The 21,265-nt window shown below is 45.8% G+C and overlaps 1 protein-coding gene across 2 annotated transcripts in view; it reads right to left on the minus strand.

Annotated features, from left to right (window-relative positions):
- Positions 1-21,265, minus strand: part of ncapd3 (non-SMC condensin II complex, subunit D3) — a 28,129-nt gene that overhangs the window by 1,451 nt on the left and 5,413 nt on the right. For both annotated transcript variants that reach the window (XM_035432105.1, XM_035432106.1), the window contains exons 11-34: positions 20,875-21,127; positions 20,581-20,619; positions 20,200-20,295; positions 19,802-19,875; positions 19,322-19,456; positions 18,401-18,621; positions 17,724-17,915; positions 17,355-17,452; positions 17,114-17,223; positions 16,084-16,191; positions 15,449-15,563; positions 14,638-14,736; positions 12,430-12,668; positions 8,364-8,443; positions 8,063-8,200; positions 7,564-7,697; positions 5,574-5,773; positions 4,898-5,008; positions 4,271-4,465; positions 2,008-2,129; positions 1,591-1,715; positions 1,134-1,214; positions 602-664; positions 134-194 (exon numbers count right to left, since the gene is read on the minus strand). In XM_035432105.1, the coding sequence (XP_035287996.1) occupies positions 134-194; positions 602-664; positions 1,134-1,214; positions 1,591-1,715; positions 2,008-2,129; positions 4,271-4,465; positions 4,898-5,008; positions 5,574-5,773; positions 7,564-7,697; positions 8,063-8,200; positions 8,364-8,443; positions 12,430-12,668; positions 14,638-14,736; positions 15,449-15,563; positions 16,084-16,191; positions 17,114-17,223; positions 17,355-17,452; positions 17,724-17,915; positions 18,401-18,621; positions 19,322-19,456; positions 19,802-19,875; positions 20,200-20,295; positions 20,581-20,619; positions 20,875-21,127 (3,089 nt within the window). The remainder of the gene's footprint in view (positions 1-133; positions 195-601; positions 665-1,133; positions 1,215-1,590; positions 1,716-2,007; positions 2,130-4,270; positions 4,466-4,897; positions 5,009-5,573; positions 5,774-7,563; positions 7,698-8,062; positions 8,201-8,363; positions 8,444-12,429; positions 12,669-14,637; positions 14,737-15,448; positions 15,564-16,083; positions 16,192-17,113; positions 17,224-17,354; positions 17,453-17,723; positions 17,916-18,400; positions 18,622-19,321; positions 19,457-19,801; positions 19,876-20,199; positions 20,296-20,580; positions 20,620-20,874; positions 21,128-21,265) is intronic.

Below are 21,265 nucleotides of genomic sequence, written 5' to 3' on the forward strand. Positions count from 1 at the left end.
TATTCCAAACTATTTCAATGTGGGGTTTCAGAGGCTTTTTCAAACCTATTTTACCAGCCTTTCTGAGCAGAAGAGCTTTCTCAGAAACTACCTACCAACCAACATACCAGTACTAATAGAGCAAATTACTCACGGCTTATCTGGTGAAATCATGTAGAGGACATTGTCATCTTCCTTCCCAGCATTCTTTGGTTCTGTGAAGAGGTAATGCACGTCAGGACAGATCCCCTGACCGAGAAAAGGCTGGTACGTTGCTATTTTAAGCTAGCGATAGCACAACTTGTTCACGTGACTGGTCCGCTTGTCAACACGGCAAACACACATGCCAAGCACTGGAAATTTGCTCAGCTGTGTTGAGCACATCTCCTAGTTTTTTTCGGTGAGGCATGTTTATCGGAACATTTGGGAGTTTATATTTGATTGATTTTCAGTGCCTGAATCTGGTTCAGGGATCTCACCTTAAAATGCCACAAATTTGAACAAGAGTCATTTTTTATGTAGACCATACTATGGTCCTTGTGCATTTCACTGAGTGCAGCACAAAAGCCATCCAAGTATTTAGGCAACTGCTGCACTTGCAGTGCATGGAACGGGGAGATACCTGTTCTGCAGGTGCTGAAAATGGCGCTGACTCCCTCTCCAAACGTCAGCTCATTCATGCTCCCTGAAGGGACACAGTAAGCAGGGTCAGGACAGGAACCGGGAGGAAAACAGCCATTTCTCTACATTCTCTTCATTTGAACACATTAAAATGACAAAACTTGGGTTTTCCTTTGACTTGCCAATAGTAGCGAACAATACGATTCCCCAGTGCAACAGGAATGAGCAACACACAGGAATATCTAATCACAGAAGCAAAGAAGTGTTTCAAGAACAGCAGCTCTAAAAAGGTATTCCATGTTGGTGAGTGATGCCATTGAAGCCTCTTATCTGCTGTCAATCACTGATGTGCTCTAAACACTGATCTCTGCAAGACAAAGTATTCAAAGCTGCACGCGTCTGACAGCACGTGATAGCTCCGCCCATCTGGGATCCCCGACGCCTCATTGGCTCTGACCGTGTGCAGGCGGTCCACTTACCACATTACCCGCACGACGGGAAAAAAGCGAGAATAAGAGAGTGTTGGGACTTACGCTGTGGGGTGCTGATGGCCCGATTTTCAAGGGCTGACCCTACCCCAGTGGAGCCCAGACGAAGCAGGTGCTTGGGGACAGCTGTGGACAACAAGAAAGGCTCATTGGTCAACAGCATTGCCATTTAAAACTTAAACTGCCATGAAAAAATGAAAATTTTACCGCCAGGTTTTTGTTTTCACTGGAAAACAAAAACCTGGCTTCATAGACCCAACATCACCATGCATATAAATGGCAGTTTGAGGGGTATAAAGAAAGGAATTGGAGTAGCTGTGTTCATTAACTAGAATTATACATATAAATTTTAAGTTCCTAACTTCAGGTAAGAAATCCAGCGGACCGCACTTTTATTATAACTGGTGTAGACTGAGCAGTGTTCATTCAAATAGTTTCAAACTCAATCCAACGCAGGGCCTCTGTCTCCATGCAGTTTGTGGGGGCGGGGGGGAGGGAGCACCTGATGGATTGAGGGGCGTGGCGTTCTCGCTGCTGGCCGACACCCTGCGGTTCCCGCGCAGTCCGCTTCTCTCCACGGCTTTGCGGGCCCTAGTCAGAACCTCCGAGGTGCTCATTGGCCGTTGCCTGGGAGACAGAGAGGGCGCGGGGCATTCAGAATCCCCCTTCCTGTCGGACACCCAAAACCCCGCTCCGGAAACAGGAGCTCCACGTCACCCGGCCCTTTAGTGTGTGTCGCACACTTCACATTGAAATACCTCGTATGGCTGATGTACAGATGCTGGGAACATCCCAACACCACCTGGGGTTTACTCTATAATGTAAAACACTGCACAGAGACGGTGCAGACCTGGCACTGAAAGAGCACTCGCGAATGAGGAGTGAGAGCAGTGTCTGGCTCTACGAAGGGCAGGCTTACTTGACCGCGCTTGTGGGCCTAGGGGTGATGAAGCGGGGGGCGGAGCCAGGCGGCAGGGGCGTGGCCTGGGCGGAGCGTTCACTCTGGCCTGCCGTGGGCACTGGTGATGCGCGAGCGGAGTTCTGCAGCAGAGAAGGGGGGGTGGGGTGGGGGGGGAGTTTTTGTAAACAATGTTGAGTGCCTGTGGGCAAATGTTATTCATTTTCACATGCATATTTTCACTACCATTGCCAGTTTAATAAATACAGCTCCTAAAAGACACTCTGAAAACAAATGCTGGATCAAATGACATTACGAAAGGCTGCCATTCCATAGCTGACCGGATAGTATGTTTGTGAACCACAGTGCAGGAATGAGCTTCAGTGGTTTACAAGCAAACATCAACATCATAACAATTTGAAAGTGAGTCATCTGCGTTCTGTGAGAATGGCTTTTTATAAAGCTTTAATTAGTTTTGATTTGTCTATTGGTTCCATCAATTTTGCCACCAAAAACGGTCCATGCAAAGCACTTCGACATTTCGACCATAAAACGAAATGCACTCCATAAATAAAATATGCTCTTATTCAATATGGAAACCGCATACGTTAAGAAAGTGTTTAGAGGATGGGGAACCCATCCGGCTCAGGTGATTTCTCACTTCTGAATGAAATGTATATCTGCATAACCACCTCAGGATTTCCCCCCAAGAAAGGTTTTTTTTTAAAGATTCGGTAAATTTAGGTAAATTCACTTTAGGAAGAAGAAGTTTTCTTCAGTGGCAGAGTTACTACACAAGTATATTTATTTGGGCGAAAATGCTTAACTGACCACCTTGTCACCAAAATGCCTCCTCCGTCCGTCTTTAATATCAGGTGTTAGAACCTAAACGGTTTAAACCCATTTTGGCATGATTTTTAATTCTGATAAAAGAAACTGCCATAGTGACATATGAAATACGTACATGAGTTTTGCATTCTCACCCATTTTGCTTGCTATTTTACTCCAAAATGCAGGGACGTACGTATTAGATACCCATATCTCCCATACTGAACCGTACGGCATTTCGCCACTGCACCTGACAGAGAGTAGTTAAGAAGGCCACTCCCTTCCTGTTTGATGGGCAGGTGGAGTAGCAGACGTCAGTCAGTCTCTCCTCAGTTTCACGCGCACACGATCATTTCAATGCATTACCTGCCGTACTGCAGTGGACACCCTCATCTTTCAAAAACAGTTTTCCTTTGCGTAGGGTCACAGACCCCGTGGACATTCAGTGAGAGCACATTGAACAAATGAGCTTCAGTCATGTCTTACCCCACGTATGAGATAAGATGTGAAAGAGGGGACAGAGCGAGCCAGCGGTGATGGTCATGGACAAACCATGTGATCAAAATTACCGAACGAGCGATATGTTAAAATATGTTGCAGTCCAGCCAAAAAGAATTCATGTACATGAAAGGGGCTCGAGAAGGTTAGACAGCCCTTCCCTGCTTCCCACTGATTTAATCTGTTCTTTGTTTCTTATCCAAAGAAACTCCTCAGGAATCAATGAGGCATGCACTTATTTGGGACAGCAGCGTTTGAACATTGTAGGCTCTCTCCCTAGTCATTTTATCGCTGTCAGAGGTCTTGTTTGTCTGTACAGGTTTTCTCCTCCTTCAATTTCAGTCTCGGAGTCCTTTTTGAACCTGCACATTCCAACCACAAATCAGCAAGACACTGGCAGCCCACCGTTCAAAAATACCCGGCAAAGGTCTTTAAGAGCGATAATTCTGTGAATACCTGTGCCTACTCACCTTTTTAAATATAAAAAATAAATATCTAAATATATAAGCCAGAGCAGTGTTTAGTTTGATTAACTCTAGCAGGTGCATAAGGGATACACATGTTTTCCTGTGCAAAAAATGCAATTTATAAGGTATTTTTATATTTCTTAAATAATAATCAAGTCAAACTTGCGTTGCAAACATAAATAATATTCACATTAAATATTCTCATTTAAAACTGACTTGTCAGTTCTTTTAAATATATTAAATATTATATAAATAATAAATAATCACTTCTATGGATTTCCCTTCAAACAGCAAATATGCAGCACTGATTTTTTTTCTTCATTTGTTTTTGTTGGAGTCCGTTTTTGTCTATACTGACATTCACCTTGACTCACTGTATGCGGTATATTATAAATCATTATGAGCATGAGTATCTGCAGCATAAATAACTGAATGAAACTTTGCAGGGGCCAGTGTGCTTGAATGGGAGGGGCCCAGGGGGCCCGGGTTACCGTGGCAGCCCTCGGGGTGGTGATGACGGCGGGCGAGCTGGCGGAGGCGCTGTCCGTCACGGAGCAGGCGGCCAGCTGCCGCTCCATCTCCTGCTCCTTCTCGAAGCGCTGCAGGTCGTACTCCAGCTCGGCGGCCAGCTGCTCGTCCGCCGCGAAGAAGTCCTTCACCTCGCTGCGGTAGCTCTGCATCATCACCTGCCGCAGAGCACCCGCCAGTCAGCCGTACGGCAGGGCCCCGCCCACCCACAGGACTCAGAGGCAATGTGCCACGCCACACTCTGCATACAACTTTCCCTCATTACCATTTTTTCCCCCATTGCAAACTGTAAATTTTTTTCTTTCTTCAAGTGACACTGTACTGACAAATGAGCCTGGGCCCAACAAGTCAGTTCCGCGAACTAATAAACAATTAATGCAAAAATGAGTCGCTGTAGTTAATAAAACATACTCATTAATAACGTCTTATATTTTTTTCAATATTTGGCCACTAAACTATATCTGTTATTGCTCCTGAGTGTAACAGGAAAGTTCAGGCCTGTGTGCACGAGGGCATATGTGTGCACATGTATGTGCGCATGTATGTATGTATGTGTGTGTGTGTGTGTGTGTGTGCATGTTCTACCACACCTGCAGATATCCCATCAGGTCTTTCAGCACAGGAAAATGCTTTTTCTCCAGTCTGGCCTTCAGGCAAATGATGATGGGAATCACGTTCTCAATGAAATTCTTCTTCTGGACCTGGGTCGCAAAACACCATGGAGCAAAGTTAACAAACAGCTCCCTCTGGTGGACACATTTAAAAAGCTCACCAAACTCTCATTCACAGTGCTTTAATAAATGGTTGCAGTGTTTTCCAACAATTCCAATGTGAGTGAAGCACATGTCAGGCCTTATGAAACTAGCTTGGGGCAAATCTGGACCGTGCCAGAGCCGACTGTGGCCGGTAGCTCCATAGGGTAGCGCTGGCGAGTGAATCACCCAGGGGGTGACAGCAATCAGTTGGATAGGTTTCACATTTATCACTATCTAGCAACCCCTGCAGGTTGACTAGACGCCCGTAGATTACAGTCAAAGCCGCATATGAAAAGGTCTTCCTCTGACTCCGCTCTACGCAAGCTTAGCTAGTCCGCGGTATGAAAAGAAGCAGCAGTCCATGCTCTCCTAAATCAGCAATGGGGTTTGCAGCATGATCGTGGTGGCGGCTGCAGATGATTGGCTAATCCAAATTGGGGTGGGAATCGGATATTATCAGCCCCCCGTTGGGTGCCTTGATTAAGCCCAGCCCAGGCGGAAGCGAGCTCACCTGCGAGATGAGCTTCTTCTGGGCCACCTGTATGACGGCGTTGGCCATGGCCATCTCGTCTCCCTCCTCCAGCTCGTCGCGCTCTGCGGAGCCGTGCATGGCCGACAGCTTTATCTCCCTCAGGCTCAGCACCTCGAAGGTGTCCGACAGCAGCTCGCAGCCCTCAGAGTCCAGGGGCAGGACGTCCTCCACAAAGCACGCTGCAGCGGGGAGAGGGTGGGAGGGCGTGGTCAGAGAGGGAACACGGTCAGAGAACGGCTGCTAACGGGGAGAAAGCGCGCTGCAGCGGGGAGAGGGTGGGAGGGCGTGGTCAGAGAGGGAACACGGTCAGAGAGGGAACACGGTCAAGGAAGGACCGCAAACACAGAAATGAATGAAAAAGAGAAAGCACTGGGGAAAGAGCAATGAACATGGGAAGCCTTTGAGAAAGTGAGTGACAAAGGAAGATGAAGTGACAGGGCAAATGATCGAGAGGAAGCAAGTGAGGGAAAGAAAATGAAAGAATGAGAGCAAGCAAAAGACGGCAAACTCCACAAATAGAGCAGAAAAGGGAAAAGAGCAAAGGGAGCGATAAAGAAAGACAGCAACTGTCAGGGAAAAGGGTCAGCAGAAAAAGCACTGAGAATTAAAAGGGCAGTTCACCCAAAAATAAAATAAAGCTATCTGTCCTCTTACCCGAAATGCTATCAATCCATCCAGATAGTTTGCTGAGATTTGACATGTTTTCCAGATATCCACTGCAAATCACCCTAATACAACAGAGCAAACGGGGTCTCAACGGGGCAGTGTTTTTTTGGCACTCAGATCGCCAGAGGTTTACATTCGAAAAACTCAACAGCAATTTCTCTTTCCAAATATAGTGACAGCCTTGCTCAAAAACATCCAGACCTTGTTGAGCACAGATTCATTGATTCATCACTTTCTATTGAAGTATGCCACCTGTGCATATCCGTATCAAGTCTCAACCAAAGCAAAACCAATGCTGAAACATGCTTTAAAACAATGCTGACACTGTACTCCAGAATACTGGTGTGCTTCAGGTTCAGACTTGGCTTAAATATACAGTTTGTGTACTTTGGTAGAAAGTAGTTTTTGATGAAACCGTGCACAACAAGGTCTGGATGCTTGTGAACAACCACCTCGTTATATATTTGGAAAGAGACACTGATGTTGACTTTTCCAAATGTACATTTTTGGTGTTTTGAGTACCACAAACATAGTCTCTGTGGAGGTGCGTTGTAACAGGGTGAGCTGCAGCGAATATCTGTAAAACTCGTCAAATCCCAGCCGAACTATGTGGAGTGTTATCCCACTCTGAATGAAGTGGAAATGCAGCTTTCTTACTTTTGGGTGAACTGCCCCTTCAGAAAAAAGTGAATTATGGAGAATGTGAACAACATAAGAGGGATCAAAGCAAGTAGAGAGCCAGAGCGAGGAACAGAGAAAGTGTGGCAGGATGGAGGAGGTGAAGCGAGCGGCAGGATGGAGGAGGTGAAGCGAGGGGTGGAATGGAGGAGGTGAAGCGAGCGGCAGGATGGAGGAGGTGAAGCGAGGGGTGGAATGGAGGAGGAGAAGCGAGCGGCAGGATGGAGAAGGTGAAGCGAGGGGTGGAATGGAGGAGGAGAAGCGAGCGGCAGAATGGAGGAGGAGAAGCGAGCGGCAGGATGGAGGAGGTGAAGCGAGCGGTGGAATGGAGGAGGAGAAGCGAGCGGCAGAATGGAGGAGAAGCGAGCGGCAGGATGGAGGAGGTGAAGCGAGGGGTGGAATGGAGGAGGAGAAGCGAGCGGCAGAATGGAGGAGAAGCGAGCGGCAGGATGGAGGAGGTGAAGCGAGGGGTGGAATGGAGGAGGTGAAGCGAGCGGCAGGATGGAGGAGGTGAAGCGAGGGTATGGAATGGAGGAGAAGCGAGCGGCAGGATGGAGGAGGAGAAGCGAGCGGCAGGATGGAGGACGTGAGCGGCAGAAGGCGCAGGCACGGGGGCCCCTCCTACCCAGGACGCTCTGGCTGATTTTAGTGGTGATGCTGAAGCGCTGCTCGTCTGTGAAGTGCTTCAGCAGAAACCTGTAGATCCTCATTCGCCTCTCTTTGTTTTCGGAACCCCTCAGGGAGAACTTGGCCTTCTCGCTGGAGGGACGCAGACAGCAGGCCGAGGTGAGAACGCCATTATGTCAATAACACTTCACTTCACTCATCACCATGTGCTCCTAAGGCACAGCAATTCGCTTCTGTCCCCTGTGGGGGACACGAGTCTCCGGCCTTAATCTCAAGAACCAAATATTTCATTCTGCTGAAACCTACACAAGGGACATTCATTAAAAATGAACAATACTTTTGAAAACATTTTCAGCGCAACATTTTTTGTCATCAAAGACAAAACATTTTGTCAGAAAATGTAAATACTTATTTGCCTACTGAGTCTCAAGATTGATATAGCTTTAAACTGCATAAAAATGAATTAATTCATTAAGAAACTGTGCCCAGCACCACACCTGTCTGTTTGGGGAAACTTGTTGTACTTCTCATGCTTCTCGTAGCAGTTGAAGTGGAAAATGCACTCGATGAAGTGCTGGGAGAACATTATGGGGTTCCTCTTCAGGAGCAGGTGAACCAAGCAGAATTCACAAAGGCTAAATGTGGAAAAACAAAATAACAAATGCACTTCCACTGAATAATCACAGCTGCAAGTTCAATATCCACTATCTGCAAACAAATCAGTAAATGAGAAAAGGAAGAGAAAGAAAATGAATGTGTGAGAAAGAGTGAGAGAAAGAGAGTGAGTTGAGAGGGTACCTGGCGATGCGGGGTTCTGGGTCCACAAGCAAACTGACAAAGCGGAAAAAGAGGGATCCTTTCCATTTGACAAACTCCTCCTGCAGACAGAAACACAGATGCACTCACGGTGAATGGAAACAGCTTCGCATGCATCTTCTAAAATAATGTAAACCTATCCAGCAGGGGGCGCTACGGGGGCACTTCTCTGATTATAAGAGTTCCAAAGTGGCACAGGCCAAGGGAGAAAGGCTACCACTGATCTTCTCATTAGGATTTCAAAATTTTTATTTTACCGTCACTATTAAAAATTGTTTGATATATGCTGTGGAGAATCTGGGGCAGGATTTGTGACATGATTCTACATCTACCAACACAGCATTACAATAAATTAAATTCTAATTGAAATATTTAAAATCATGATGTACCCAGTTTTACAGTTGAAAGTAGACTGAATTTAAACAGGTGGCATGATTTCAATGTTACTCTGTAGATAATGCTGGACCTTGAACATTTGACATTTTCTGAAGAAGAATGTGGCTCTTTGTTAAAGCAGAACAGACACATTGTACCTTATCTAAATTTACATAAAGTTATTGGCAAGATCAATTTGATTGATGGTCATTTTTGTTGCAATGACACACAAACCAAAACCATTTGTTTTTATTTTTTCAGAGGTCTAATATTAAAGCCAATTCATGATGAAAATGTGTAAGGGGAAATCAATATACTCGACCTTTCATTTAACATAAGCCACATAAAAACTGGAATAAAAAAAAAATGATTTCATTCATTAAAAAAAATTATTTATCAAAGCATTTATTGATTCATCTATATCTGCATTTTTTCACACATGTATTTATTTATATTGCACATACTGTATATTTACTTATTCCATCATCATCATCATGTTCAGCTATATAGAACTCAACAGATCAATTTCTTCAGGAGCCTGAGAGGCTTGGCGATGATGACATCACTTCCCCATTTCATGCAGTATTTATATTCCCTCTTTAATTTTGCAAGCCATTGCACATTACTGCCATAAGGCACCACTGTCTCCATGAGCTGCATGATACATGGGGGTAAGAAATGACATGAGAATGACCGCTGGTAGAAATCAATCATTACAGATCCTGCATTCCCAACAACAGTTGCAACACAGAAGCTGAGATACATTTGATGTATTGTGTTTAAAGCAACATATTTCATCACAGGATTTCACAGGGTTTCACAGTAAAGAGGGGAAGGTCACCTCAAACTCCACCATGTGTAGCACCCATCTGGCCATTTTGCAGAAACCAGTTTGAGCCAGAATGGCTATCGCACATCAGCTGAGATGTATGTACAGAAACCAGTCTGACCCAGAATGGCCACCACACATCAGCTGAGATGTATGTACAGAAACCAGTCTGACCCAGAATGGCCACCACACATCAGCTGAGATGTATGTACAGAAACCAGTCTGACCCAGGATGGCCACCACACATCAGCTGAGATGTATGTACAGAAACCAGTCTGACCCAGGATGGCCACCACACATCAGCTGAGATGTATGTACAGAAACCAGTCTGACCCAGGATGGCCACCACACATCAGCTGAGATGTATGTACAGAAACCAGTCTGACCCAGAATGGCCACCGCACAACAGCTGAGATGTATGTACAGAAACCAGTCTGACCCAGAATGGCCACCGCACAACAGCTGAGATGTATGTACAGAAACCAGTCTGACCCAGAATGGCCACCACACATCAGCTGAGATGTATGTACAGAAACCAGTCTGACCCAGAATGGCCGCCACACATCAGCTGAGAGGGAGGGATAAGGCCACAGCACGTCCTCAGCGCTGCTATCTGGGCGTCTCCCCATAATAACCACCGGACTTGAGCTCCCTGATAAAGCCTCAGCAGTTAAACGGCTCTGTGTAGTCTGGTAATGGCAGCCTTACTAACACCCATGGGCCACCTGGCAGAATTTGCTTATCACTGTGGTTAAAAGAAGGAAAGCCAATGTCAGTTATGAAGAGACAACACAACACAGCCAACCAGGACTAAGAGCAAAGGGGGGAGGGGGTGGGGGTTACACCTGTAGCAGATTATACAGGGCAGTGAGGGGGGGCGGGGCTATACCTGTAGCAGACTGTACAGGACAGTGGGGGGGGGGGGGGGCAGGGCTATACCTGTAGCAGACTGTACAGGACAGTGGGGGGGGCAGGGCTATACCTGTACAGGGTTCATACACTTTTTCATCAATGATTTTCAATGACTTTTCCCATGACTTCTCCACAACATTTAACTGAATTTCCATGACCAAAACAAATGACTTCATCTCAGCGGGACGATTTAAAATTATTTATTGTAACACTAAGGAAAATTAGGTCTGCATCTGAAACATATGGTGCCTCTCTAAAACAAATGAACACCAGACAGACACACATAGATAGATTCTCTCATATTTTAATTCGAATAGTTTAACATTTTTGTCAATGTCTCAAACAGGGCTCGAAAATGCGACCATTTTGGTCGCATATGCTCCCGAAATTTAATCTGTTCGACCTCGAAATTTAATCGGAGCATTTGTGCGAGTGCAAATAATTGGCCTGGTGCCACCTTTTTTTTTTTTTTTTTTTCTTTTTCCAGTCGAATGTCTCTTTCTCTGTACATTCACTAGCTAGTACACTCAGTATGTGCCTTTTGAGCTGACGGTGACTCCTCTAACCTATCGTGAGCTTGACATTCTTACCTTTAATGCTGATTTTAAATTGGTTAATATTAGCCTTCAATCTCCCCCTTTCGCTGCACTCCACTGTCACGCGACACAGAGAGCTAACACGTTAACTAATGTTACCTGAAGACAAAAGTTTATGTGTAGCGTTATCGAAAGCTGAAAAGTTGAAGCGAATGATTACGGCATTTTTTTTAAACGTTAACGTAGTGTTTTGTGTAGCGACCCGGTGGAAACAGCTAATTTCTCCGATGCAGTTTACTAGCGGTTGATTTAATTAGCGGTATTAATGTGACGAGAAACCCTTTGTCGTTTGAATGCATAACACGCAATTCCTTGAAGAGTCGACACATTTCAGGCGTGACAGTTTAAAAAATCTATTGCATATATTGCTGCTGCTCCTTACATTTTGGTGGGTGCTCCTAACTTTTTGAAGTTGGGAGCACCAGTGCTACCAAGTAAAAAGTTAACTTTGAGCCCTGATATATTATTGAAGCTGCACTTCCCTGGCATATTGTCGGAATAGTAGGGCCTACGTTTACTAACTGCTACATCAGCAGAAGCGTGCCTGTTGGGCGTGCCTGTAAACAGACTGAGCCGGACCGAATTAACTTCTCACACCACCAAAATACCGCGAAGGTTACGTGCCAATTACCGTTTTATTACTATACATACTATTTTTATGATTGGATTAATTAGTAATTATATTTGATGCAACTTTAGCTATATTTCCATTACTTTTCAAAAAATATTATTTTACATAACTTTTCCAGGGCCTGGAAATTGCATTTTAAATTTCAATGACTTTTCCAGGTTTTTCATGACCGTACGAACCCTGCCTGTAGCAGATTATACAGGACAGTGAGGGGGGCGGGGCTATACCTGCAGCAAATTGTACAGGACAGTGAGGGGGCGGGGCTATACCTGCAGCAGATTGTACAGGACAGTGAGGGGGGGCAGGGCTATACCTGTAGCAGACTGTACAGGACAGTGAGGGGGGCAGGGCTATACCTGCAGCAGATTGTACAGGACAGTGAGGGGCGGCAGGGCTATACCTGTAGCAGATTGTACGGGACAGTGAGGGGGGCAGGGCTATACCTGTAGCAGATTATACAGGACAGTGAGGGGGGGCAGGGCTATACATGTAGCAGATTATACAGGACAGTGAGGGGGGGGCGGGGCTATACCTGTAGCAGATTATACAGGACAGTGAGGGGGGGCAGGGCTATACCTGTAGCAGATTATACAGGACAGTGAGGGGGGGCGGGGCTATACCTGTAGCAGATTATACAGGACAGTGAGAGGGGGGTGGTGTTACACCTACGGCAGATTGCACAGCACAGTGTGGGGACATTCATACCTGCAGCAGGTTGGTGAGCAGGATCAGGGTCTGCTCGCGGATGAGGGGCTCCGGGTCCTTCAGGCAGGCGGAGATGTTGGGGATGTAGAGGTCCACCATGGTGGTGTAGCGCACGCACAGGTCGCACATGACCACCACCACGTTGTTGCGCACGGCCACCTCCTCGCTGACCTCCAGCTCGCGGGCGAAGGCCGGGATGCAGCGCTTGGCCAGGTCCTCGTTCTGCAGGCAGAGCTTACCTGCCAGTCCAGTGACAACAAGGTCAGAAGCATGCAAGCAGTCACCACACCCAAAGCACCGCCTTCTCAAGGTCCAGTACATAAGATACACAGTTCACCCTTTTTAGCAGTGAAAATGTTCAATGGTGGGGCTTTGTGTGGCACATTCAGCTGAAGCCCTAGCTCTGTCTACACCAGGGCTGCCCAACGAGTTCCTTGATATCAACCATCCTGTAGGTTTTCATTTCTACCCTGATTTGGCACACCTCACTTCACAAATTAGCAGCTCAATGAGATCTCTAACTGGTGAATGAAGCGTGCTTTGTGAGGGCTGGAGTGAAAACCTGCAGGACAGTAGATCTTTAGGAGCAGGGCTAGGCAGCCTGGGCATACAGCGATGCAGCCCCACAACAGCTGAGCCGTGAGAGGCTCCGAGTCACACAGGGCTACGGGCATATGGCTCCAACACTGGCCAGAGCAGGGAGGACCGTGCTTAGCTGGGTGTTCCCTGACCCACAGTGCAGCAGATTCTGTGGAGCACCGAGTGCACAGTTCAGCTGGGCTCCAGAAAAGAGCGGGCAGGCTGGCTGTCTGCATGTGTCTGCACACTTAAAAAACTAGAGGAAGATTTGGCAGCAATGGGACAGGGCCAACAAATCTGACCGCCACTGACAAATTTGGAAAGTAGATAAACTGTGGATAAAATGCACATACACCGCGGCCCCTCAGGACTGGGGTTTAACACCCCTGATTTAATGTGATCAAAAACCATTACAAACCATAACTGTGATGGATTATACTTAGCAATCTTTGGTGTCTGATGCTGAAAGTGTGTGCGTGTGTGTTAGTGTGCATGTGTGTCTGTGGCTGTGTGTGTGTGTGCTGCCGACCAGTCAGTGTTAATGAACCATTGACTTACTCAGCCATACTTGTGCTCGGTTCCACTCAGGAAACTGTGCCCATTTCCCTCTTAAGCTGCTAATAACAGATAGCACTGATAACTCTGTGACATCTGCTGCAGTCAAGATTCTTTCCAACTGAGCTCAATTATTTCTGCATCCCTTTTTACCATTCTTTCAAGAGCAATCGAATCTCACTATATATAACTATACATTAAGGCTAGCAGCAATAGCATTCTGTAACATTGTCATGTGAAACAGCTGAAGCTAAGCTGGGCTGGGATGAGCTTGCTTAGTGCTTGGATTGGAGACAACCCAGGAAAAAGGAGTTGCTGATGGAAACGTTGTTTGTGGGCCAGTAGGGGGTACTTTTCACACAGGAAAAAATAAACAAATCAAAGGTCCCAGCAGAGTGATGTGTTCCTTGGGTAAGACATTAAATCCAAGGCCATAGATAGGCCACTGTGGCCAGTAAAGACACCGTGCCATTTTATTAAAAGGGATGTTAACCTGTGTGCTGGTCAAATACCCATAAAAATGACATCTGGTAGCCTAATTGCCTCACTGCTTCTGATTGGCATCAGGATGTACCGCATTCCCAGCACGCTTTGATTCCCCAAGTCCTCACAAAATGAGAACTGAGTTCTCAGTCAACACTCCTGCTTAAATAAAGGTCAACGATAAATAAATTCCATTTGATTCCAAGTTCTATTTTATCATGAGCTTAATAACTTGACTTTAGACGACTTGTGTTGCCATAGCAGCATTGAACTTCCAGTGTGCATTACAGATGAGACCCGTACAGATTCTATGAAACGTGAAAAGGGCTTCATGACCTTTCCCTTGAATGTTGTGTTTAATAAAACTCAGACCAACTCTCTTTAGGATTGGCCATAGCACTACCAGTGATTAGCAGTGTGAGCCATCGCTAGTCTAGGTTTTGGTAGTGAGTGTGATTCACCAGCAGGGGGCTTCTGCTCAGGATGTTCACCTGCACCCATTAAAACCTGGAACGGCTGAAACCCCTGTGGATTAGGAGGGCTCTGCTGTAGTGAGACGGTGAGACGGGGCGTTCCCCGGGGGGGCCGTACCCAGAGTGATGAAGGCGTGGGCTCGCACCAGCGTGGGCATGGAGGACGGCTTGAACTGAGACAGGGGCTGAGTGGCAGGGAGCTCATCCGACCCATCGACTGTGCGAAACAAAACAGAAACGACAACGCCACAAAATCAGACTTTTACCAGCGATGCAAATGGATCCCAATTTAAGGTGTAAGACATCGTGCCACATAACCTCTTAATAATAAAATACTAATTATAATAACAATACATGATACTAAAAATAGTAAGAAATAACACATAGCATGGATATAGACACAACATCAAAAGTAAGTTACTAATAACATCTCCACATGATTACCTGCAAACTACATCCCCCCAGCCATTATGGAAATTTTATATTATTGCATCGCTTATTTTCATGGAAAAGCAGACTGCAGGAGAGGAATTTCCATGCAATGGACTGACTGACAGCGGAGGAAGTAGTGCAGGCTGCATCCCTTCTTAAGGAGCCACATTGACTAGGGATGTGAAAAGCACTAATGGAATGTACGATTTCTGTACCAAAGAAATCTTCTCTATTCAAACAGATCCCATAAGGCCATGCAGTGGTAACCAACCCTGTTTATGGAGATACACCATCCTGTAGGATTTCATTTCTACCATAATTTGGCACATATAACTGTACTAATTAGCAGCTCAGCAAGACCTCTAGCTGTTGAAAGAGGATTGCTTTGTTCAGGTTAAAGACGAAACCAACAGGACTGTAGATCTCCAGGAATATGGTTAGTTATAATTTTACTACATAATATGGTTTAAACACCAGAACGCTGAATTTGAACTTACCCAACTGCAGCTCCTCGTTTGAAGCCAGAATGGACTGAACGAGGAGGAAGATCCGTTTGCCCACTCTAGCAGGGCACTGCAGGGCAGCGACCCCCAGAGTGAACAGGTGCTTCACCTGCCAAAGAACAGTATTAGAAATGAAGTAGGCTGGATAATCAGTCACGTGACTAAACTCTACCTTCGTATTAAATTCAGGCTATAAATTAAATGGAATATGGAATATTAAATGTAATTAAATATGTTGAAATAATAGTGATATACAACTGATATAATTCTGGTTATTACACATAACCAGAAAATGATTCAAAGTGAACTGTTGGCTAGCTGTGAATTTAGGTCATTTCTTTGGCGTGGCCCAAATTACGCACTCCTCTCACAAAACCAGAGGCTGGAGACCTTACTTTCCGGATAATTATCATATGTCTGCACATAAGAGAAAAAGTATTTAAGGTCCTTATTTTCATGTGCAAACTCATTTAAAGAGAAGGGAAGCCATTACATTACATTTATTTGGCAGACGCTTTTGTCCAAAGAAACAATAAGTGCATACCAAAGGTCATTGGAACTCAGGCCCAATAGGGTACAATACTAATTATGTAACAGTTATCTATAGCCATTAACGCATAGACTCGTACCACAAGGTCTTCGTTTAAGTTCAGAGCTCCATCTTGGCTCAGCATGATGCCGGAGAGGTAGGCCTCACAGATGGACACCAGCTCTCCACAGTGCTGGTTCAGGAACCTCTGCGTGAGCACAGCATACTGTATTTCACCTCGCGGCAAGTTATGGCAAAAGCCAGAGCTTCCGTAGAATGTACAAGATAAACATGTCCAGCATTTCCTTAGAGACATACAGGGCACAGATAGGGGAAGGCAGTATGGACTTAAATTCATGCACAATATTTTTAAGCCACTAGGGTGATATTCAATCGCAGTATTTCTTTACATTTTACTAGTATGATGTAAAAAGGGGGTGACCCAGCTATCAAACACACTGAAAATAAGAATACAGTGACAATCCATCTGTGTGTTCCATTAATCCAGCATACACAGGAACACAGCTAAGGAAAGCGGATAAAGTAAATAGTCAATAAAGCATTGCTTTAGCGTAGGTAAAGAAAAAATAACTCGCACAAAAACTATACCGGCATTTCAGACCGCTGACCTGTACATATCCCAATATAAACAGCGTCCTTGAATATTTTGCATACAATTATGTACAAGGACTATTTTAACTGCTGATCCAAAGTTATTCAAATGAAGCTAAGGGTTCTGCTTTTAAAAGGGTTGTGGGCTGCTCACTATAACACCATAAGCATAGAGGCTCAGTGGCCCTCAGAATGGGAACAGAAATCACATTAGCAGTGATTGATTTCTCTGAACAGCGTACAGGTGCTCTGAGTAAAGCGTTTTAATTATTTCACACAACTGAGCTACAGACAGCATATAATCATCAAGGGATTCATAAACCTCGCTCTCCTCACGCGTGTCCAACTGCAGCTCAGCATTTAAGGCTTGTCAGTTGTGTTAAAAATAAAGAGCCGCAGGGAGAGTAAGTGGTAAGATGCAGTGAGCACAGGCCAGATCTGTAGTCCTTGAGCGGCAGCCAGAAACGCTCAGCCTATACAACAGCAGCCTCTCCCTGGAACCCATCCCACGGGCTAACCTGCGTGTCCTCCACCTTCTCCTCCCGCCCCAGCTGGTACAGCGCATCCACGCAGGCGCTGACCACCTCCAGGGGTATGTCAAAGCTCTTCAGCCACTTCATGATGTCCTCTGCGGGAAGAGACGCGCAATGGATTAAGACAGCGCCCCAAAGGCCTGGAAGACCAATATGATTTAGGGGACCGAGCCAAAAGGAAATGTTGTGGCCTTTCCCCGTCACCCTAAGCACAGCAGCAACGCACCCACGATCCTGCTCTTGGTATCCTCGTTGAGGTGCTTGGCAATGTCCCCGATCACACACAGGATGTGGCAGGATGTCGCCACGGTGACGTTGCTGTCCCTAAAGGAACAAAAAAAGAAGCAAATGTCCTTATTTTTACCTTGAAAGGGTGCTATATAAATATATTTATAATTATTATTAACATTATCATAATAATAATAATAACAACAATAATAATAATAATTATTATTATTATTATTAAAATGAGCTTGAACAAACAGACGACAATGCGAGCGGTACCCAACCCTAACAGTCGGGCGAGGGAATGTAAGCAGCCCGCTGCGCTAGGCGTAAGAGGACAGGGTTCGGGCAGCAGAGCCGCGGCGCTGACCTGACCGTCTCGTCCCAGGCGTCCAGGATCCTGCTGTAGTCCAGCCGGGGAGAGGAGCCGGCCACCTTGGACAGCAGGAGCCAGGCCGCGGGGGCGTGCTCGGCCCCCGTGTGGGAGATCAGGCTGTTGACGAAGGAGGAGGAGAACTTCTTCTGCTTGGACCAGATGGCAAAGGCCTTGTTCAAGTAACGGCTGAAAGACGGACGTAAAAACAGAAACGGAATGGATTAAAACACGCGGCGGAACGTACGGCCTGCGTGTACTGGCGACGGTTGACACCATTTCAGACCCCGAAGGCCCTGCGATGTTTCTTGGCTATGAGAGCTTAAGAACATCTGGCCCATTTCTGCAAAAATAATCCATCACCCTTTCATCTCAAAGTGTGTGCTTCAGAGCCACTCGTTACTATGTGCCTCAATACAGCAGCTTTCAGTTTTAAATCAGATCAAATTCATGTGCAACATGGTTATAGCTTACTTACTTACTAAACAATTATAGCTGACCATCCCACTAGAGACAAGTAGCAAAACTATTTGGCATGCCAGATTGCATCGTGAGAAAGTGCACTTAAATTTTTAAAAAATTTTGCCCCCCAGGGACTCCATGGACACTAGTTTGGGAAGCTGTGCTCTCGGCTCCCTCTGAGGCAGTGAAGGGGTGCAGCTACACTGGCGTACCCCAGGTCCTGGTTCTCCCTGCATAGCAGCCCCAGCAGGTCCCAGGCCAGCTTCTGGGGGATGTCCTGTGAGCTGTAGTCTCTGTGGTTCCTGATGTTGGCGAGAATGGTGAGGTCCAGGCACTCCAGAGCCTTCTCCTGCACCGAATTCTCCGAGTCCCAGATCGCGGGCACCACACCCATCAGCCAGGTCTTCTGGACCACGCTGTCCTCCGGCTGGGCCTGTGTGTGTGTGCGTGCATGTGTGGTGTGCGTGTGTATGTGTGTGGTGTGTGCGCGTGTGTTTGTGTGTGCATGTGTGGTGTGTGTGTGCGTGTTTGCACGTGTGGTGTGTGTGCGCACGTGCGCGTGTGTGTGTGTATACGCAGGGTAAAAAGAGGAAAGCCTAAATGATTCACCAAGAACATATTGCGCTGGGAAGAACACAGTAAGAAATGTTCAGGTATGTATTGAGATGTAATGAGGGTGTAAAATGACTCACTTTGCTGCAACTAAGCACTTCTGTTCCTCACTGAATGAGTGGCTCTTGCAAGGTAATGTTATGCTTTCATGTAACAGCTAGATAATGGAATGGCACTAAAGTCAATGTATTCAGCCACAGCCCCAGAAAGGTCGGCCATTAAAAAACACTATTCTGAATAAGGTAAGAAGCCAGGTGGCATTCATCACCATGGACTGAGTTATGAATTTATAGTAGCACAGCATATTTACAATTCACAACATTATTCATTTCAGTGACCGCAAACTATCGAAGGTCAACTGATACAAAAAGCTGAAATAACATTACACAAGCAGAAAACATCAGCAAAAAATCTAAAAAGGATCTCCAACACCTCCTAAAAACCATTTAAGAATCCATTAACATGTGAGTATGTGTGTGTGGGGGGGTTGGGCCAGGGGAAGGGCGCGGTAAAGCGCTCACAGTGAGGAGGTCCATGAGGCACTGCAGGGCCTTCTTCTTCACGGACACTGCGGGGTCTCTGCAGCGGCCCGACAGGATGGACAGGTTCTCCTGGCTGCAGGGGATCACCCTGTGCTTCAGGAGACTCATCAGAGCCTGGACACACAACGGAACAAACAGGTCTACGGATCCGGCTAAGGGCAATACTACACAAAATAAACACATACACCAGGAAGTGGCTTCAAATGACAAACAAAGTCACGCGTGTTAGGGGGATGGGTCATCCATAGCTCAAATGCAGAAGGGCACAGATGAGTGTGCTTCTCCCATCTAGCCTCTCACCAAGCAAATGGAGCCCATTTCTATCAAATCTCATTACTTCACATGCAACAGGTTGTTGTCTTATTTCCACGACAGATCAGTTCCGGTCTCTCATCTCATCGTGTGTATGGGGCCGTTTTGTATTTAACACTGATGACGGGCGGCTGTGGAAGCTAATACCTGCAGGGCAGACTTCCTCACGTTGGTCTTTTCATCACTGACTCGCCGCATAAGCAAAGCCATCGTCTCTTTAGCTGCATTTAAGAACATACCCTTATAAACCGACTTACATTGCCATGAGATGAGTAATAATAGTAGTCAATAATAATATCTATGGTATTGTGAACGCTTAGAACAATACACCTAGTTTTTTTCTTCTTTACAACATAAAGGAAGAGGAACAGTTCACAGGAAATAAAACAAGAAATAAAAACAAAGTAAGAGCTAAAATCAATAACACATATAGTGATATGTAATAAGATGGTAAAAGATCATTTTACAACAATACCAAAACTGCACAAACCATTTTAGCGTGAAAACAAGGTGAGTCATAATCCACATAAAGTATCCACACTTACTATCAAAGGTGCTGATATCTGCTTTGTTGGTCATTTCAATAGTTTTAAAGTTCAAGGCAGTTTTTTGTATGTTTGATTCTTGGATGGTGGGCAAACCTGAAAGAGAGGGACAGCACAGGAATGCAAAGTGTTCTTATATTTAATATTTCTTCATTTTAATTTCGTTTTACAAGGCGCTTGTACCATACACTAAATTTAGAATTCCGTTTTTTTAATGCAATGGAGAATTGCATTTTCAATACTTTCCACCACTTTAAACAAATAAAAACATTTATACATTTCATAGTACTGACAAATATATACTTTATTTTTAGACACATGCACTAGTGAAGGCAAAAGCAAACATTCTGCATCCTGACAGTGAAGACGGGGCAAACTTACCAACAGATCTCCCTCCTTCCAGAATGGTCTGTGCAGAAGCTGAAACACCAATCACAAATAATCAAATCCTGCACTGCAGTTAACACTCCACCCAAGAGTACACCCTTTCTTATGCAAGGACTGTGCAAGCATGCCTGCATTTCAGTTTGCAGCAACCTCATTTGTAGTTTCTTTTGTATATACGTATCTGCGCATATCTATTATTTGTGCTGCTCAGTTCATGGTCGAAATAAAAAAAAGCTGCAGAATTTCTGTGTTTTTCTAACAGAGGTCAAGACTGAAGGAGGGGCTCACTGAAGGAGAAGAGCTCCTGGACGCTCTCGGTGGCGTTGGGCGACTGCAGCTCCAGGCACTGGCCGAGGTAGGTGAGGGCGTGGCTGCGCACGGTGGGGGCGCGGTCCGAGCGCCGCCCAAACACCATCACCTGGACCAGGAACTTGTGCGGGAGGAAGGAAGCCAGCTCGGCCGACAGCGAGGCGTCCGCCTCCCGCTCGGGCCGCTCCACCAGGGCCATGGCAACGTCCAGCGCAAACATGCGGTACGCCACCTGCCAAAGACCCCCCCACCAACAGGCACTGCTAAAGGGGGTTCCGCCTCTTCTTCGCATTGTCTTCTAAAACTTGAGGACAGCTTTTTCAATTTCATTTTACTGCTGCAAAAATTTTATTCATACAAAATTGGTCTG

This window comes from Anguilla anguilla, chromosome 9, assembly GCF_013347855.1.
Source record: "Anguilla anguilla isolate fAngAng1 chromosome 9, fAngAng1.pri, whole genome shotgun sequence".
NCBI lineage: Eukaryota > Metazoa > Chordata > Actinopteri > Anguilliformes > Anguillidae > Anguilla > Anguilla anguilla.